The sequence below is a fragment of the Anguilla rostrata genome, chromosome 14 (genome assembly GCF_018555375.3).
Source record: "Anguilla rostrata isolate EN2019 chromosome 14, ASM1855537v3, whole genome shotgun sequence".
Lineage (NCBI taxonomy): Eukaryota > Metazoa > Chordata > Actinopteri > Anguilliformes > Anguillidae > Anguilla > Anguilla rostrata.
Genome location: NC_057946.1, coordinates 36,652,949 through 36,672,200, shown reverse-complemented (window position 1 = coordinate 36,672,200; position 19,252 = coordinate 36,652,949). Strand labels below are relative to the sequence as shown.

Sequence of the window (19,252 nt, the reverse complement as noted above, 5' to 3'; positions counted from 1 at the left end):
GAGGCCAAATTTAAGGTCGTGCAGTTCCGCACTGTAAAACCGAGATGTAATTTCTTAAACGAATTATGGCATTAAGGATAATTCCTGACTATGCGCGCGGTGGTTTCAGTACTGTGTCTTTGTATAGCAGTGTTTTCAGATTGACCAAATATTTACAGAACACTAATTGCAAATGTTGAATAATGTTTTGCACTAAATAGGTCTGATAATTGCCATCACTGCTTCAAAATATCATAGCATGCATTCGGTTGTTGCTGTATAGCTGACCACATTACAGTTACAGTATGAATCTTCTATTTGCGTTTTTTTCATAGAGGCTTACCTCAGATGACCTTGAAAGCATTTGCAAAACCCACACACATCATGATAAACACGGCCAGTTTACACAAGTGTACTGTACGCCGTTATACATTCTGCACCGCTATGTTAGAATAAAATGGGCTTACACCTAGCACACTTCTAATACAGATGGCACCACGTTTTTTTTTCATTGGGTTTAAAATGAAGCTTGCGTTCAGAAGGAACCACGTTTCTTTTATTTGAGTTTAAAATGAAACTTGCGTTGCGGAAGGTAGCTGAGGTCCATATTTCCTGCGGGGCTGTCTGGGTGTCTGCAGGGGGAGTGTGATGTCAAAAAGAAGAGGGAAGTGTGAGCTGTAAGTAACGTAATTAAGGACACAACGCCGACGCCCGTTACGAACAGACAGCCGACTGCAGCTGCCGCGCTGTCTGAATAGAGGCCGAACTAACCGCCTGTAGCAGTGGAGAACGGCTCGAGGGAATACGGCTGTACTGGGCACTCATTAATGGACGGGAGATTGAATTTTTCTGCGCTATTAAAACGCCATATTGCAAACCAGTAATCTGTGTGTGTGTGTGTGTGTGTGTACACACTGACATTAATATATTTATATATGCGTATATACTGTATTTATATATGCACATACATTTCTGAATTTAATTTGTGCAAATCTCAACGATATTTAAATATGTCTTTAAAAAAAATGAAATTGCATTAAAGCAATTGATCTAATAATAATATGATCTAATAAGAAAATGAACTATTTTACAATATGAGAAGTATTAAAACCATAAACAACATGGTTGGGTTCACTGGGTTCACTGTAGTGAACCCACTAAAGATATTTTTGTGCTCTCTAGGGGTAGACTGGCCTACTTTCTGTCACAGTAACGTCAGACATGTCTTAGTAAGTGAGATGTTCACCCGCAGTCCGTTTGGAGTGAATTTAGCCGTGTTCCCACAGCTGCCTGGTTAGTTCTGCAGCGCTCTGTCACACCTTCAGCCTACTTCAAGAGCTCTTAAAGACCTCATTTACCAGTTTCTCTTATCTTTGCTTTCATTCTGGAGGGAGCTGGGCATCTTTGAAAAAGTTCAGATCTTCATTTTCTGATGAGCGAAATGTCAAAAAGGTTTCAGAGCAAATCATTTGACACAGAAATATTACTGTGGAGAGGGGTGTGTTTGTGTGTGTGTGTGTGTGTGCCTGTGTGTGCGTGTGCGTGTGTGTGTGAGTGCGTGTGTGTGTGTGTGTGTGTGTGTGTTTCTTGTTCCATTGCTGCTAAGGTTTTATTTTTACATTTTGGCTTGGAACTGGAGCTCATTTTAAATGACTGCGGAAGGAAGACAATGAAGTGGGCGGAGGAGGAGGAGGAGGAGGAGGATGAGGAGAGAGAGAGAGAGAGAGAGAGAGAGAGAGACAGAGAGAGATACAGATAGAGAGAGTCAGAGAGAGAGAGATACAGAGGGAGAGAGAGAGACAGACAGAGAGAGAGAGAGAGAGGGAGAGACAGACAGAGAGAGAGAGAGAGAGGGAGAGAGAGACAGTACATTATTTTCTCTCCCTGTCCCTGAAACATTGAGGCTTCTAGTTGTCTGTAGATGGTAGATATACAGTAACCCAGGGTTCCCAAATATTTTACTCTCCAGCTACCTAAAGCTACCTCCCCCACCTCCATTAAATATTAACTCCTCTAACCGACGCCCACAGCAGGCGACAATGCAGTGGCTCAGAACAAGGACATGGAAGCATTTCCAAAATGTGACTTCATACACAGCAAGATGGATCCACATGTAAAAAGAATCAGGTCTAATCATGTTCACATTTCCTAAGACATGCAAACCAGATGTTTTTTTTTTTTGAAATCCTGATTTATTTTACCATTTTGCTGAAGGTCCTCAGGGACTGGGGGTCCCCTGGTTTAGATTTGGGAACCCCTGCTGTTCCTCCCCTGCAGCAGAGCTCTCTCCCCTATGCTCGCTGGGTGCGTCCCATTACTCAAAAAACCTATCCTCCTCTCCTCCGTGCCACAGAAACTGATCTCTGTGTCCTCCCTCCCTGCAGTGCCCCAGTCCTGGAGGAGGCGAGTGAAAGGCACAGAACTGCATTGGCGAAGCGGATTCAAACTGGTCTCCTCCCATCCTTTCCCCCGCACACTTCTGGGTAGGAGACGAGCGGTAGTGGGCGAGTGGAGGAAAAGAGGTGGGGCGTGAAAAGTAAAGGGACACACCCTCTTTCCTTGGCTCCCCCTCCCCCCACCCCATCTCTGCTATTGGCTATGTCTTTTCTCATTCCCACTTTAATCCGATGACACAGAGGCCTGGTTTTCCAGTGACAGCGTGATAACTATGAACTTTTGTATCAAATCATTTTGGGACATTAAAGGAATTCAGGGCCTAACAAGCTGTGCACAGTACTTTACAGAGGATAAAGAGCTGTAGCTCTTTTGAACAGAGATTGCAGGTTTGAGTCCCTGGTGCGGTAGAGCCATTGAGTCTTGAGCCAAGGTGCTTTAGCTTATTTTTTTCAGACTGTAGCTACTAGTGATAATATGTTCACTTAGTCAGCAGTCTTGGAAAAAGCTACAGGTTTACTAACCGACAGTTTCCAGTTTTTCTTGGACAGGCTGCAGCGATAAGGCGCAAGTAGGCCTCAGCTTGCTTCTTGGCTTTGAGAAAGGCGATAGGGTGGCTGAAGTCCAATTTTCAGTTTGTCAGGAAAGGCGGTAGTGCGCACAGTAAAAACCCTGTGAATGAGTTTTAAAATGGGACCGTCGACACGGTTTATCGTCTCCCTTCATGCTTTACATGATAGAAAAGCGGCTTTGTCCTGCTTCACCAGGGCCTGCTCTCTGGGGGAGGGGGTGGGGGGTGATCTGGCTGCGATGAATATCCATATTTGTTTTGTTTAACACTTGGGTATTAGTACAATGCGTGAAAACACAGGGACAGAGCACGACAAATTCTGTTCCGAACCGAACGAAAAACAACTCAGAATCCAACACGTTTATGGGCAAGAGACTAATTTGTGCATGTGACTCATATGTAACTTTCTCATGCCTGGCATCAGTTTGTCACACACAGATATGCATGCCACGTTCACTCGTGTGTTTTCCAGGGTACGAGATAAATCCACTGAAAAGAAAAAAGATGCAGATTGATGTTTGTTTTCCTGAATGTTCACAGAAACACCGAGGTGGGAGGGGTCTACTGTGCTGGTTGTACAGTGCCTTCGGAAAGTGTTCAGACCCCTTCACTTTTTCCACGTTTTGTTACGTTACAGCCTTATTCTAAAATTGATTAAATTCATTTTTATTCTCATCAATCTACACACAGCACTCCATAACGACAAAGTGAAAACAGGTTTTGAAATTTTTTTCTTCCTCGAGCTGGCCGCCCGGCCAAACTGAGCAATCGGGGTAGAAGGGCCTTGGTCAGGGAGGTGACCAAGAACCCGATGGCCACTCTGGCAGAGCTTCAGAGTTCCTCTGTGGAGATGGGAGAACCTTCCAGAAGGACAACCATCTCTGCAGCACTCCACCAATCAGGCCTTTATGGTAGAGTGGCGAGACGGAAGCCGCTCCTCAGTAAAAGGCACATGACAGCCCGCTTGGAGTTTGCCAAAAGGCACCTAAAGGACTCTCAAATCATGAGAAACAAGATTCTCTGGTCTGATGAAACCAAGATTGAACTCTTTGGCCTCAATGCCAAGCGTCACGTCTGGAGGAAACCAGGCACCGCTCATCACCAAGCCAATACTAGTCAGGATCGAGGGAAAGATGAACGGAGCAAAGTACAGAGAGATCCTTGATGAAAACCTGCACCAGAGCGCTCAGGACCTCAGACTGGGGCAAAGGTTCACCTCCCAACAGGACAATGACCCAAAGCACACAGCTAAGACAACTGTGGAGTGGCTTTTGGAGTCTGTGGATGTCCTTGACTGGCCCAGCCAGAGCCCGAACTTGAACGCGGTCAAACATCTCTGGAGAGACCTGAAAATAGCTGTGCAGCAACGCTCCCCATCCAACCTGACAGAGCTTGAGAGGATCTGCAGAGAAGAATGGGAGAAATACCGCAAATGCAGGTGTGCCAAGCTTGTCGCGTCATACCCAAGAAGTCTCGAGGCTGTAATCACTCCCAAAGGTGCCTCTGCAGAGTACTGAGTAAAGGGTCTGAGTACTTATGTAAATGTAATATTTATATATAAGTTTTTTATTTTTAATAAATCTGCAAAAATGTTGAAACTGGTTTCCGCTTAGTCATTATGGGGTATTGTGTGTAGATTGATGAGAATAAATATGAATTTAATCAATTTTAGAATAAGGCTGTAAAGTAACAAAATGTAAAAAAAGTGAAGGGGTCTGAATACTTCCCGAAGGCAATGCATGTTCTCAGAAACGCAGAGGTGGGAAGGATGTACAGTGCTGGTTGTTTATAACCCTGAGTGTTGGGATGTTCTTATTTATTTTGGCTTTTCCTCCCTCTGTCCGTCTCTCTGCCACTCTCCTCTCCCCCCTCTGTCTTTCTATGCCCTTTCTCTCTGCCACTCTCCTCTCCCCCCTCTGTCTTTCTATGCCCTTTCTTTCTGCATCTCTTCATCCCTCCCTCTCTCAAATTCACTGGAGCTCCTCCCTCTCGCGCAGCCAACGCCCAATCTCTGCAGTGCTGCAGTCTCTCTCTCTCTCTCCCTCTCTCTCTCCATCCAAAATTCCTCTGCCCCCTCCTGTTCCTCTCTGCAGTGAAGGGGGAGGGGGGAGGAGGGGTTGCTCTCACGACTGACATCCAGGAGTTTGATACTGCATTGCACCCAGGTCAAATGAACAGAGCCAATAAAGGAATCAGTGAGTCAGTGAGTCAGTCAGCGAGTCAGTCAGTCTCTCACCCACTCACTCAGTCCTAAAATCAGCAAATCATTTAACCATTCTGTGAGTCAGTTTGAGTTTCAGCTGGTCATTTAGTCTGTCAGTGGTCCAGTCAGTCAGTGAGCCATTCTTTCAGTGACTCGGTCAGTATTGTCAGGGAATCAATGAGTCAGTCAGTGCTTTACCAAATAGGAGGAAATCACCAAGGATTAAAAAAATGAATAGGAAGCAGTAAAAAAGTGATGACAAAAATTTTACGCAGTAGTTCCAACCCTGAGCTTGCAGTAGGATGCTGAGAACCCTCAGCATTTTGAAGAGCGAGTCTTTGTGCTATAGAAAACCATGGTGCACAGATTACCTGCCTGATACAGAGCCACACCCACACTCGAGGTCATCAGCGCTGAGCTACCACAGAAAGGGACAGAAGGACCTCAGAGGGGGAAGATAAATTTCTGAGTTCGTGCTCAGTGATGATGCGGAATGACAGTGGAGGAGGCGCTCGGTGATGATGCGGAATGACAGTGGAGGAGGCGCTTGGTGATGATGCGGAATGACATTGGAGGAGGCTCTCGGTGATGATGCGGAATGGTACCGGAGGAGGCGCTTGGTGATGATGCGGAATGACAGTGGAGGTTGCGCTCGGTGATGATGCGGAATGACAGTGGAGGTTGCGCTCGGTGATGATGCGGAATGACAGTGGAGGAGGCGCTTGGTGATGATGCGGAATGACAGTGGAGGAGGCGCTCGGTGATGATGCGGAATGGCACCGGAGGAGGCGCTCGGTGATGATGCGGAATGACAGTGGAGGAGGCGCTCGGTGATGATGCGGAATGACAGTGGAGGAGGCGCTCGGTGATGATGCGGAATGACAGTGGAGGAGGCGCTCGGTGATGATGCGGAATGACAGTGGAGGAGGCGCTCGGTGATGATGCGGAATGGCAGTGGAGGAGGCGCTCGGTGATGATGCGGAATGACAGTGGAGGAGGCCCTCGGTGATGATGTGGAATAGCAGTGGAGGAGGCGCTCGGTGATGATGCGGAATGACAGTGGAGGAGGCCCTCGGTGATGATGTGGAATAGCAGTGGAGGAGGTGCTCGGTGATGATGCGGAATAGCAGTGGAGGAGGCGCTCGGTGATGATGCGGAATAGCAGTGGAGGTTGCGTGTTGACGTCTCAAGGCCAAACTGCCATTTCCCCCCCTGAGTGAGGCACTGATCAAGGCAAACAGGCCTCCATTGATTTCTCCAGACGTAGAAGAAGCTCAATTTGTAAAACAGCATGAGCTACCTGAGCTGACCTGGGCAAGTGCATCAGCAGGGCAAATATATAATGCGACATAATGCTTGTAAACCCGATATACTCCATCGACCTGGAGTGGCGCTATTAATGTCCTGGGTGGCAGGGAAGGAGAGTTTTCCACAACCTACCTCCCCTAAGACCACAGAGAAAGAATGATATAAGGTCATTTAAGGATTCCTTGTTAACTTTCTCTGAATGCATTCATATACTGTATCCGAATATCGAAGGTGGAGGTTTTCAACTTCACATTGGAATCATTTTTATGCCGCGTTCCAGAGACGTCGGGAACTGGGAACTTCCCAGTTCCAACTAGTAAAAATGCACTGGAACGCCCTTCCAACTCGGAAATTCCAAGTCGGGAACTGGGGAACATTTTATATGCTGTGTTCCAGACTCTTCGGGAACTGGGAATTTCCCAGTTACAACTAGGAAAACTGCACTGGAACGCCCTTCCAACTCAGAAATTCCAAATCGGGAACTGGGGAACATTTTTAAACCCCGAGATTACGACATACCGTCATTTGACGTCACATCCAACATGGCTGCCTACACAGTAAATGGTAAATAAAATAACTGTAGCATGTTTTGAAGCATTTGAGCACCGTTTTAAGTTGCTTTTCTGGTGGTGGCTGCCGAAATCTGGCCTTTGTTGTAGTTCCAATATAGCAACTAGTCAGCAACTTGCTTTTTTAAAGCTCATAACAGCTTCGAAATTCACCCATGGCGGAAGAAACTGTCAGGTTGGCCTACAAAAATACGTCATCTACGAAGTAACCACTGGAACGCTCTGAGCTCTTAAATCCGACCTAAATCCGAAGTCGGAGCTACGAGTTTCCGAGTTCACCTGGAACGCCGCATTAACTCATCCTGAGAAAGCAAAAACGTGTCGGACTGACAATCTAAACCAGTGGTCTCCAACCCTGGTCCTGGAGAACTACAGGGTCTGCTGGTTTGTGACTCTGCACTTCATGAATCAATTAGAGCAGTTGATTACACAGTTAACTCAACTCACCTGGTGTCTTGGGTCTCAATTGGGTGCTGATTATAAGGTGAAAACAAAAACCAGCAGACCCTGTAGCTCTCCAGGACCAGGGTTGGCGACCACGGATCTAAGCCATAACATGAGGAAAGAGGAAAGTGTGACTGGAAGTGTTAGGCATACACTCATCTGGTGATTTTGATTGCTCTGTTTTCTGTTTTAATTCACCTGCAATTAAAAAAATAAAATAAATTCTGACCAAATACCACTCCTAGGTTTTACCTGTGCTGACAGCAACAACAAGAAAAACTTCATACCTTTTTTTTAGATTTAGCCCCACAGTATTGATTCCCCACTCCAGTGGGACAGTGAGATAGTTTCTGCTCTCTGGCCAAATGCCTTTTTGCCTTGAGCTCCGCCCCCCATTTACAGAGCAGCGCCTCCGTCTGCCCCGCTAATCGATGAGCCCTAATGGAGACGATCAAATTCGGCCGTCCCGTCAGAGCCATCTCTGATTCCCGCATTCCACCCGCACCATGGAAGACCTTCAGCGCTACCATAACCGTCACAGATCGCTTTAGGACACTTAACAAAACGTGACAGAGCACTTCAGTAAAATGGCTTGTTTAGCGTGTCGTGCTTAGTTGCTAATTTCGTCTCATTTTAATGTCATGAATATTGCTGGCCAACATGACCCATGCTTGTAAGTGCTTATTTACTTATAGATGAGGTATTTATAGATAATGCATACTATTGCTCTAAAACATTATTTGTGGATATTTGCACCCCACTGCAGTAGAAACTACACTAAATCCTCATTCATTTAAACTGGAGATTTAAGCCCTTAGACCACCAAACTGCATTTCAACTGTAACAGGTAATCCTTATTTCACAGATGTAGACAGCTGTTCCAGTTGTAATGTAGCTTGGTGGTCTTGAGTTTTAAACCTGAGGTTTAAACTCCAGCTAAGCATGCTGAAGTTGACCCTTTATTTTTTACTCATTTTTCTGTTTATTGTAAACAGTGTTTTTCACACCCTATTTGCAAACCAGAATTTGCTCACCATGCTTGCTGAGCATATTGTATGGGACAGCGCTGTTCAATACACAATACACAATGCTCAATGCAGTTGAATTAAGCCATTGCCGCGTGTTTTACTTGCTTCCCTCCATGCACGGTGTTGAACTTGCATTTAGTGCCACCCAGTGTCAAAATTGTGCTATTGGCACCAGAGTTTTGAAAATCAAAATCATACATTCGTCTACATACTTTCATACTGTGCTCCCTAAAACGGGAGTTTGATTGAAAAACGTCATAAAGAAAATGTTCGTCTCATATTATGCATCTGTAACGTGAAGACACATTTCAATAGCTGGTCTATTACTGGTATCACCACTTCAAAACATGACCACGTTTTATATATGTTTATGTATTGTAAATTTGCATAATTCATTACAACAGTACAATACATGAGCATTACGTTTTCAAGTACAGTCACTGAAGTACCGTGACAAGATGACAGTAGCATCTACCGGTTTATAATGGTTAAGGAAGTTGGCTTAGAGCCTCGGTTGCAGGTTCGATTCCCAGGTATGATACTGCTTCTGTAACATTGAGCAAGCTACATACGCTGAATTGCTTCAGTATATACAGTATATCCAGATATATAAACTGATGCGACGTAAAATAGCTAAAGTCGTGCAAGAGTCTTTGAAGTTTTGAATTATTGAACAATATTTTCATACAGGCGTTAACAAAGACGGCTTCATTCAAGTGCAGACATTTCATTGGCTACTCAGGGGTCTTTATTTTCAGTGAGCACGCTGGACGCAGGAGTCAGGGATATCTGAGCTTGCAAGTTTGTAAACACAACAATTTGCTTTAAACGTGAAACGGCAGAATATACAATAAAAAAAAAATAACAATATGTATTTGGCTAAATTTTGGGATTAAGAGTTATTTGACATTGCCATCCGCTAGCCAAGTTTACGTGATTATCTGTGCTATCTGTAATGTAACCTAGGCTACCTGGCGAACTAGCTTAACTAAAAATGTTGCTTTTCATTGCGTTTCAGATTTGTCACCATTCGTGTGTATATTTGGCTATTAACACATTTCACAGACTTCAGTGGATAACTTTATTAGCCATCTAGTCAATCAAAATCTGCTACTCATACTCAAACCTCGTTCTCCGTTCTCTGCCATATGAGCAACGGGCCAACACATGCGATTCCTTTGTAGGTCTGTCTGAGACCGGGGGAGAATGGGACGCTCCTCCAAAGACAAGCGTGACATTTACTACCGGCTAGCCAAAGAAGAGGGGTGGCGAGCCAGGAGTGCCTTTAAACTGCTCCAACTGGACGAGGAGTTCAACCTCTTCAAAGGTAGCTGGGCGGCTGTTTGCGAGATAAGCCATCTTGGAGCATAGGTTTTTCAAACTACTAGGTGACCTTATTGCAGTGGTGCACAACTCCTATCCTGGAGGGTGGGTCTGTGTGCTGGGTTTGTTCCAACCAGTTACCTTAGTTTTAGTTTTTTGACAGTTCTATGATTCACTCCTGTATTTGAGCGCTGTAAAATCTTTAGGATATACTTGCACCAGCTGGTGCAAGTGCTTATACAAATGCCTGATCAAGATATAATTGAGCTAATCAAATAATTAAGAGCTGAAATTGGCTCAAAATCCCGACATGGTCCTTGTGCACCCCTGCCTTAATTGTAAGCAAAAACGCTAACATAACGGTTTAAGCTCCCGGATATGGGGAAACTCGCTGTATTTCTGTCAGGAAGGAAAATGACATTAAAAAAGGCACACCTGGATCATTTCTACATGAGACACGTCCCGTACAGGTCTGAGTGTGTTGCTGCGGTACAGCTAAAGAATGTGCGATGCGCCGGTGTGAATATCTGGCCGTTTCGCGATGAGACCATGTGAATAACGGGCCGTTTCGCGACGGGCAAGTATGCATAACTGGCCGTTTCGCGATGTGACCGTGTGAATAACTGGCTGTGTCGCACTGCGCCCGTGTAATTAACTGGCCGTTTCGCGATGAGACCGTGTGATTAACTGGCTGTTTCGCGATGAGACCATGTGAATAACGGGCCGTTTCTTCAGGTGTTCGTCGCGCGGTGGACCTTTGCGCCGCTCCAGGGAGCTGGAGCCAGGTCCTGAGCCGGAAACTCCGGTGAGTTGAGCCTCCCGCAGGGCTACCCGGTGTCCTAGCAGTCAAGACTATGTTCACTCTGAAGCCTGGCTCATCCTGGGGCTCATTTCTGTGCGGTGTGGTGCATGGTAATTTTAGCGGGAGTCTGACAGAGCGGTTTTTTATTTTCTTTTTTGCTGTTGCAGAGGGAAAGATGAGAAGAGTGAGGATGTGAAAATCGTAGCAGTGGATCTTCAAGCTATGGCCCCCCTGCCTGGGGTCACTCAGATACAGGGGGACATCACCAAGGTAGGGTCACATGACGTAGTGGCATCACCAAGGTAGGGCCGCATGACAAAGGGACATAACGTAGTGACATCACAAAGGTAGGGTCACATGACAAAGGGACATCACTAAGGTAGGGTCACATGGCATAGTGACATCACTACGGTAGGGTCACATGGCATAGTGACGTCACTAAGATAGGGTCACATGACGAAGGGACATCGCTAAGGTAGGGTCACATGACATAGTGACATCACTACGGTAAGGTCACATGAGAAAGTGACATCACCAAGGTAGGTGACATCACCAAGGTAGGGTCACATGACATAAAGGGACATCACTAAGGTAAGGTCACATGAGAAAGTGGCATCACTAAGGTAGGGTCACATGACATAAAGGGACATCACTAAGGTAAGGTCACATGAGAAAGTGGCATCACTAAGGTAGGGTCACATGACATAAAGGGACATTACTAAGGTAGGGTCACATGAGAAAGTGACATCACTAAGGTAGGGTCAGATGACGATGGGACATCTCTAAGGTAGGGTCACATGACATAAAGGGGCATCTCTAACGTAGTGTCACATCACATACAGATGAAACTAACGCATAAAGAGATGTAACTAAGATTTCAAGAAACGTTACTAACGTCAGCAAGGCTGGGTCACATGACCAACTGGGTATGAAAGTATCCTTAACTACACGGTTGTCTTTTTTCAGATCACCACTGCACAGGAAATTATCAGGCACTTTGAGGGCCAGCCCGCTGATCTTGTGGTGTGTGACGGTGCCCCTGATGGTGAGTATGAGCAACTGCATGTATCATGTATGTATGCGCACACATTCTGTATTACTACCTGCTGAAGTTTTAAATACGACTGTGCTGTCTTTATATCCTATACCGTTATATGCTTTCAAAAATTGCCATGTACATGAGAATAAATATAGAACAGCAGTGGGTAGTTCCATTGCTGCAAGGTCGGTGCACTGTATATGCAGGTTTTTGTTGTCAACAATTATACTGGCCCGATTAGCTAATCAGCTAATTAGCTGAATATCTGTAGATTAGAGAGGGGATGAACTGTACAGGGTTCGTACGGTCATGAAAAACCTGGAAAAGTCATTGAAATTTAAAATGCAATTTCCAGGCCCTGGAAAAGTTATGGAAAATAATGTTTTTTGAAAAGTTTTGGAAAAGTAATGGAAATATAGCTAAAGTTGCATCAAATACAATTGCTAATTAATCCAATCATAAAAATGGTATGTATAGTAATAGAACGTAAATTGGCACGTAACCTTCGCGGTATTTTGGTGGTGAGAGAAGTTAATTCGGTCTGGGTCAGTCTGTTTGCAGGCACGCCCAACAGGCACGCTTCTGCTAATGTAGCAGTTAGTAAACGTAGGCCCCATTGTGCCAACAATATGCCAGGGAAGTGCAGCTTCAATAATATATCAGGGCTCGAAATTAACTTTTTTACTTGGTAGCACTGGTGCTCTCAATTTAAAAAAGTTAGGAGCACCCACCAAAATGTAAGGATCACCAACAATATATGCAATAGATTTTTTATTGATAAAAAACGACAATATAACTGTACGGTTTACAAGTAACAGTTAAACTGTCACGCCGTGTCGACTCTTCAAGGAATTGCGTGTTATGCATTCAAACGACAAAGCGCTTCTCGTCACATTAATACCACTAATTAAATCAACCGCCAGTAAACTGCATCGGAGAAATTAGCTGTTTCAACCGGGTCGCTACACAAAACACTACGTTAATGTTTAAAAAAAAATGCCGTAATCGTTCGCTTCAAATTTTCAGCTTTCGATAACACTAATAAATTGAACATAAACTTTTGTCTTCAGGTAACATAAGTAAACGCATTAGCTCTCTGTGTCGCGTGACAGTGGAGTGCTGCAGAAGGGAGTGATTGAAGGCTAATATTAACCAATTTAAAATCAGCATTAAAGGTAAGAATGTCAAGCTCACGATTGGTTAGAAGGGTCACCGTCAGCTCACAAGGCACACACTGAGTGTACTAACTAGCGAATGTACAGAGGAAGAGACGTTCGACTGAAAAAAGAAAAAAAAAAAAAAGGTTGCACCAAAACAATTATTTGCACTCGCACAAATGCTCCCAATTATATTTCGAAGTCGCACAGATTAAATTTTGGGAGCATATGCGACCAAAATGGTCGCAATTTCGAGCCCTGTTTGAGACATTGACAAAATGTTAAACTATTCGAATTAAAATATGAAAGAATGTATCTAAGTGTGTCTGTCTGGTGTTTATTTGTTTTAGAGAGGCACCATATGTTTCAGATGCAAACCTAATTTTACTTAGTGTTACAATAAATAATTTTAAATCGTCCCGCTGAGATAAAGTCATTTGTTTTGGTCATGGAAATTCAGTTAAAGGTTGTGGAGAAGTCATGGAAAAGTCATTGAAAATCATTGGTGAAAAAGTGTATGAACCCTGACTGTAGGTTTAACTGTAGATTAGACACAGGAACTGTCTTCAGCTGTCATTCATGAAGTTAAAAAGAAATGGGGCTAAAATATCAATTACAATAAATGGGACTAATTAAATAATTAAGAGTAGAAGTTGGCATGCAATGCAGAAACCGATGTGGTCCCCCTTGCCCAACCCTGATATAGAGGAACAGTACTGTATGAACTGCTAAACTGATCAGTCAAATATCCTCCAATTAAGCTGGTAGGGGCGGATTCAAGTGTGATACTCTGTGCTCTCTGATTGGCTGAGGAGGCCAGTGAGGCCTGCTGATTGGTCTGTGTGTCCTGTGTCCGCAGTGACTGGCCTCCACGATGTTGATGAATATATTCAGGCCCAGCTTCTGCTTGCTGTGAGTATCAGGGAATATCCACCATGCTTATTTTACTCAGTCTTACTCAATAAATAAATATAAATATTAAGGTCCTGATGGGTGCAATGTTGAACCATACCACCCAAAGGCTTGTATGTTTTTAGGTGTTTCACTCTTAAACTTTAAAATGTAAAGCTGTTTCCTTCTTAATTTTTATGTATTTTTCAGCACCTGGTGTTTTCATATTTTATACTTCACCCACAGACCAAAGTTCTGTATGCTTCTGATATATAATTAGATGGTCTTTTAACAGGCTCTTTTTCAGCAAACATAACGGCTTTTGCAGTGGCCATGATATGCTTTAACTCCTAGCTTCCACCGGTCAAGAAAGGGGAAATCTGGCTGTGTTCTCAACAGTGGGTTTAATGATTTCCTGTTTGGCTTCTCAGGCCCTGAACATTACAACTCATGTTCTCAAACCGGGGGGCACCTTTGTGGCAAAGGTAAGCAGACATTCAAGACCAGTGGCTGGATGTTTTTGATTGGTCAGTACATGCAATTGACTGCGGTGAGTGGTAGATGCTAGTTGTCGATTGGTTAATGCATGTGATTAACAGGTGTGAGTGGAAAGATGCTAGTTGTTGATTGGTTAACGCATGGGATTGGCAGGTGTGAGTGGTAAGATGCTGATTGTCGATTGGTTAATGTCTGTGATTGGCAGGTGTGTGTGGTAAGATGCCGCTTGTCGATTGGTTAATGTGTTTGATTAACAGGTGTGAGTGGTAAGATGCCGCTTGTCGATTGGTTAATGTGTGTGATTGGCAGGTGTGAGTGGTAAGATGCCGGTTGTCTATTGGTTAGTGTATGTGATTGGCAGGTGTGAGCGATAGATGCCCGTTTTGATTGGTGAATGCGTGTGATTGGCAGGTGTGGGCGATAGATATGCGTTTTGATTGGTGAATGTTCTCATTAACGCCTGCAGATATTTCGGGGGAAAGACGTGACCCTCCTGTACTCCCAGCTGAAGATCTTCTTCAGCGGCGTGACGTGCGCCAAACCGCGGAGCAGCCGAAACTCCAGCATCGGTGAGCGCCACGGCAACCGCCGGTCCCGTGATGCGCGAACTGCGCCGTCTGCGGACTGGTCACGGAAAAACGAGCGTGCTAAAAAGGGCGTGCTTTTTCGCCTTTAGCCGAGCGTAGTTAGAAACAGAGCATGCTCAAACTGCATTACGAGACTAGTAAAACAGGATTACCGTGCGTCCGTTTTTATTTCTTTAAAAGTTGTTTTGGTGCAATGCGTTGTACTGAAAACGTTACTGTAACAGGGAAAGGGGCACTATTGACAGGGCGTGTCATTACATTACATTACATTTATTTGGCAGACACTTTTATCCAAAGCGACAAAAAAGTACAAAAAGTGCATTTCATGGTCATAGACAACTACTAAACACAGGTTCAATAAGATGCAATACTTATTTTGTACAGCTATTTCTAACCAAGAACACAGTGACAAGCACCCAGCCATAATGGTCACATACAGTGTATTATACAGCAAATCAGGACATATGTTATGCTACCTGGCTCATCCTTCACACGCCCACCATATGCTCCTCATTTAACTGAACGTAAACAGTCTGCGCACACACGTCTGTTTGATTGTAACTGTCTATATGCATTGGGGCTTGTGGGAGGGCATGGGACAAAGTCTTGGCGGGCGCGGGTGGGTGGGTGTGGGCTAAAAAAAAGCAGGGCCGTGCTGACCTCTGATTGGCAGGGCTTGTGAAACGATCGCGACGTTAACAGAGCTTGTAAATAAACGCCCGTGGCTGATGTGTTGAGTATTTTGGGTTTTTCCGCTGTGACCCGTCGACCGTGACTTGACTGTGCCTTCTCCCCGCTGCAGAGGCGTTTGTGGTGTGTGAGAACTACTCCCCCCCGGAAGGATACGTCCCAAACATGTCCAACCCCCTCCTGGACCACTGCTACGGTAACGCTGTCCTTCAGTAGGCCAGGGCCCTTCATTTACCCCGTCCTGCTACTGAACCCCGTATATGCTGCTTGCTTTATGTGTCAGATCCTTATTATTGCAAGAGAAGGTCAGTTAAGGACACCTTCTCATTTACAGCATGGCCGTCGGCTGCAGGCACTCGAGGTAATGCTGGAGATTAGAGCTAATTAAGGATGCCGTTGACCCCAGTGCAACACTTAACATTCAGAACCAGGGAAGGGAATGAGACTGAAGTTCAGCTGGCATAGTGCAGCTGCATATTCAGGTGGAGAGTAGCTACCTGCCCATCTGGGACTGGGACACACACACCTCTTGGGGTCGTCACGGTAGCCGATAATATCGCGTATAGAGATATTTGAAGGTGGTGCCACCCCTGGACCTGGGGGGCCAGGCTGGCTGCTGCTTTTTCTTTTAGCCTAAAACGGATGAGCAATTCAGACCCAGTGAACCAAAGAGGGGAGCTAACTGTGTAATTAACTGTCTTAACCCTTTGAACAGCAGGATTTTTTGGAATGTTTTTTTCAGAATTCCAAGTCTGTGTTCTAGAACTCCATTGCTTTCAGTCACCAGTCGTGATTGTGACATCAGCATTAGAATGTTCAGTTACAAACTACTAATCGTTTGTGACCTCACACCTTAAAGGGTTAATAATTGATCAGTTTATTGCTGAGTAAGAATAGAATCCTGGATGGGCCCTGTGGCTGGTCCTCTAAATCACCCTTAACCCCCCCCCCCCCCCCCCCCCCCCCCCCGGGGGCGAGAGCTCCTGGACTCGGCTTCTGGAAGGACACTTTAAAGTGAAATGGAGTAAGTGTGCGCTGGATGTGCACAGTGGCCTGGTAAAGGTGGTTAATGCCCCTCTCTCTCTCTCTCGCTCTCCTCTCTCTCTCTCCCTCCCTCCCTCCCTCCCTCCCTCCAGATGTGGACTTTAATCAGCTGGAGGGCCCAAACCGGGTCATCGTCCCCTTCCTGGCCTGCGGGGACCTCAGTGCTTTCGACTCGGACCGCACCTACCCGCTCCAGGTAACCCGTGCCGGGACCCAAAATAATGAGCGTACGCATTTCCTGTACTTGGCCAGACTAGTGTAGCCGGACCTGTTTGTGTGTGCAGTAATATGGGCTGGTCACTGCAATCTGTGTGAATGAGCAGCGCTAATCTCTTCATGGGCCCCCCCCCCCTGCCCCCACAGCTGGACCCCGGTAAGGAGTACCGCTACACGCCCCCGACCCAGCCCCCCATCCGCCCGCCCTACCAGCAAGCCTGCCACCTGCGCAAGAACAACCTGCTGGCCAAGCAGGACTGTCCCACCGTCCCATTGGACGGGGCCTTCTCCAGCCTGCACCTCTCGTCCAATCAGGGCCCGGAGTCGGACGAGGCGTCGTCGTCAGCGGCGCCTCCGCCGCCCTGTGATGTCAGCAGTGGAGAGGCGACGGAACAGGAGGTCGAGCGGCTGAACTAAACGTCGGGTAGCGCTGTCGTCTTTAGGTCACGCGGAACATTCTGGAGTCGTTTTATCTGGCTGCTCGGTCTGTAAGAAGCTGACCCGGGGGCTGGCTCTTTAAAAGAGCACGGCAGTCAGGCTGTAAGAGTGCGCAGCTGAACGCTTTACCTTGAGTGTGCAGTTTAAGGAGCCCTTAACGAAGACCGAGAGATGAACAAACCTCGCCATGACGACCTCTCTTTAGTTTCGAAGAAAAGTGTCGATGTGACCCCAACAACACTCATTTTAGAATTAAAACACTTGGAGAGGGGTAATGTTAATACGAGAGTTCATTTTTCTGTTGAATATTAGTTTTTGAAAATACATCTTTAAAAATCATTTTAAAATTCCAAATAAATCTGTTCTTCAGAGTTTTTAAATGCAACTAACACGTAATGTAGAATGTTATGTATGCATCTCCAATAAATTGACTGGAAAGAAACCATGGTCAAATTTGAAATGGCATGTTTTACCAGGTATGTATGGTATACTCTTGACGCCTATAAATATATGCTGAAAAATCTATTTGTGATATTTAAAGATACACAAACGTTTCTTTGGATTAATGTATAACACCTTTCTGAAGCTAAAGGACACTTAAAAATCCCTTTATTTTGCAGATGTAATTCTCTTTTCTCTTTTTTTCGGAAAGTAAGATGAAGTAAATGTAGAAATGACCCCGCCCATCAAGCGTCTCTTCCTGATGCCTGGGTGGGGCAGGCAGCATGGGGAGGGGCCTGTGTGGGGAGGGAGTGGCCTGTGGATCTAAAGGCAGTGGATGGTCTCCCAGTGAGGGGAGGGGCCTGTGTGGGGAGGGAGTGGCCTGTGGATCTAAAGGCAGTGGATGGTCTCCCAGTGAGGGGAGGGGCCTGTGTGGGGAGGGAGTGGCCTGTGGATCTAAAGGCAGTGGATGGTCTCCCAGTGAGGGGAGGGGCCTGTGTGGGGAGGGAGTGGCCTGTGGATCTAAAGGCAGTGGATGGTCTCCCAGTGAGGGGAGGGGCCTGTGGGGGGGGAGTGGCCTGTGGATCTAAAGGCAGTGGATGGTCTCCCAGTGAGGGGAGGGGCCTGTGGGGGGGAGTGGCCTGTGGATCTAAAGGCAGTGAATGGTCTCCCAGTGAGGGGAGGGGCCTGTGGGGGGGGAGTGGCCTGTGGATCTAAAGGCAGTGGATGGTCTCCCAGTGAGGGGAGGGGCCTGTGTGGGGAGGGAGTGGCCTGTGGATCTAAAGGCAGTGGATGGTCTCCCAGTGAGGGGAGGGGCCTGTGTGGGGAGGGAGTGGCCTGTGGATCTAAAGGCAGTGGATGGTCTCCCAGTGAGGGAGGGCCTGTGTGGGGAGGGAGTGGCCTGTGGATCTAAAGGCAGTGGATGGTCTCCCAGTGAGGGGAGGGGCCTGTGGGGGGGAGTGGCCTGCGAATCTAAAGGCAGTGGATGGTCTCTCAGTGAAGGGAGGAGGGGAGGGTCCTGCAGTGGATGGCCTCTCAGTGAAGGGAGGAGGGGAGGGTCCTGTGGTGGGCGGGGCCTGTGGGGGGGAGGGGCCTGCAGATCTAAAGGCTCTGGACACAGACTTACGGGTCAGCGTGGTAGTGCAGGCAGTAAGTGTCCTGTGTGTGGATTTCTGCAGTAGCCTGTCAAAATGTTGCAGTTCTCACACTGTTCTTATATCCTCATGTCCTTGGCTCTACAGATTATATAAATAAAAAATAAATTGAGTTTCTTTCATTTCTTTATTCTTCATCATTTTTGATTTCACGCAAGCTGGATGCCATTTGCTGTAAAATCTATGCTGGTATACTGATGGCAATCAGAGAAGCATTTTCCTCACAGTGAAAGTATTCTGAAATATTCTGAAAGCATAAATCATTGTACTTGATCAAATAGCTTGCCACATATAACAAATAAATTAAAGTTACAGATATTGTGATATTAGAACAAGGATGACATTGTGGGTGTTGACAAGTTTTAACTATTTTTCATGTGCTGTAATGCATTCTCTAACCTGTAAAATGATGAGGGGATCAATACCCTCATATTGTGATAAGGGGACATTTGAATATAATTTTTGGGAAATTCTTG

At 45.9% G+C, this 19,252-nt stretch overlaps 1 protein-coding gene across 3 annotated transcripts; it reads left to right on the top strand.

The window, feature by feature from the left end:
• The first annotated feature begins 9,183 nt into the window (after positions 1-9,183).
• Positions 9,184-17,623, top strand: ftsj1 (FtsJ RNA 2'-O-methyltransferase 1). Of its 3 annotated transcripts, none has more exons than XM_064307107.1 (11): positions 9,184-9,297; positions 9,681-9,823; positions 10,555-10,624; positions 10,789-10,891; positions 11,588-11,666; positions 13,677-13,729; positions 14,140-14,193; positions 14,673-14,775; positions 15,596-15,679; positions 16,620-16,723; positions 16,891-17,623. In XM_064307107.1, exons 2-11 carry the CDS (start codon positions 9,703-9,705, stop codon positions 17,158-17,160), a joined length of 1,041 nt encoding a protein of 346 aa, XP_064163177.1. In that variant the 5' UTR covers positions 9,184-9,297; positions 9,681-9,702; the 3' UTR covers positions 17,161-17,623. The 3 variants fall into 3 exon arrangements, with proteins under 3 accessions (XP_064163177.1, XP_064163178.1, XP_064163179.1); XM_064307108.1 differs by having other exon boundaries at positions 9,247-9,301; XM_064307109.1 differs by having other exon boundaries at positions 9,259-9,293.
• The last annotated feature ends 1,629 nt before the right edge of the window (positions 17,624-19,252 follow it).

Bases quoted from the DNA above. Each gene is read 5' to 3' on its own strand.
- ftsj1 (XM_064307107.1), top strand. From the start codon at position 9,703: ATGGGACGCTCCTCCAAAGACAAGCGTGACATTTACTACCGGCTAGCC. The intron at 10,625-10,788 runs GTGAGTTGAGCC...TTGCTGTTGCAG, and splicing joins GTCCTGAGCCGGAAACTCCG to AGGGAAAGATGAGAAGAGTG. The intron at 10,892-11,587 runs GTAGGGTCACAT...GTCTTTTTTCAG, and splicing joins TACAGGGGGACATCACCAAG to ATCACCACTGCACAGGAAAT.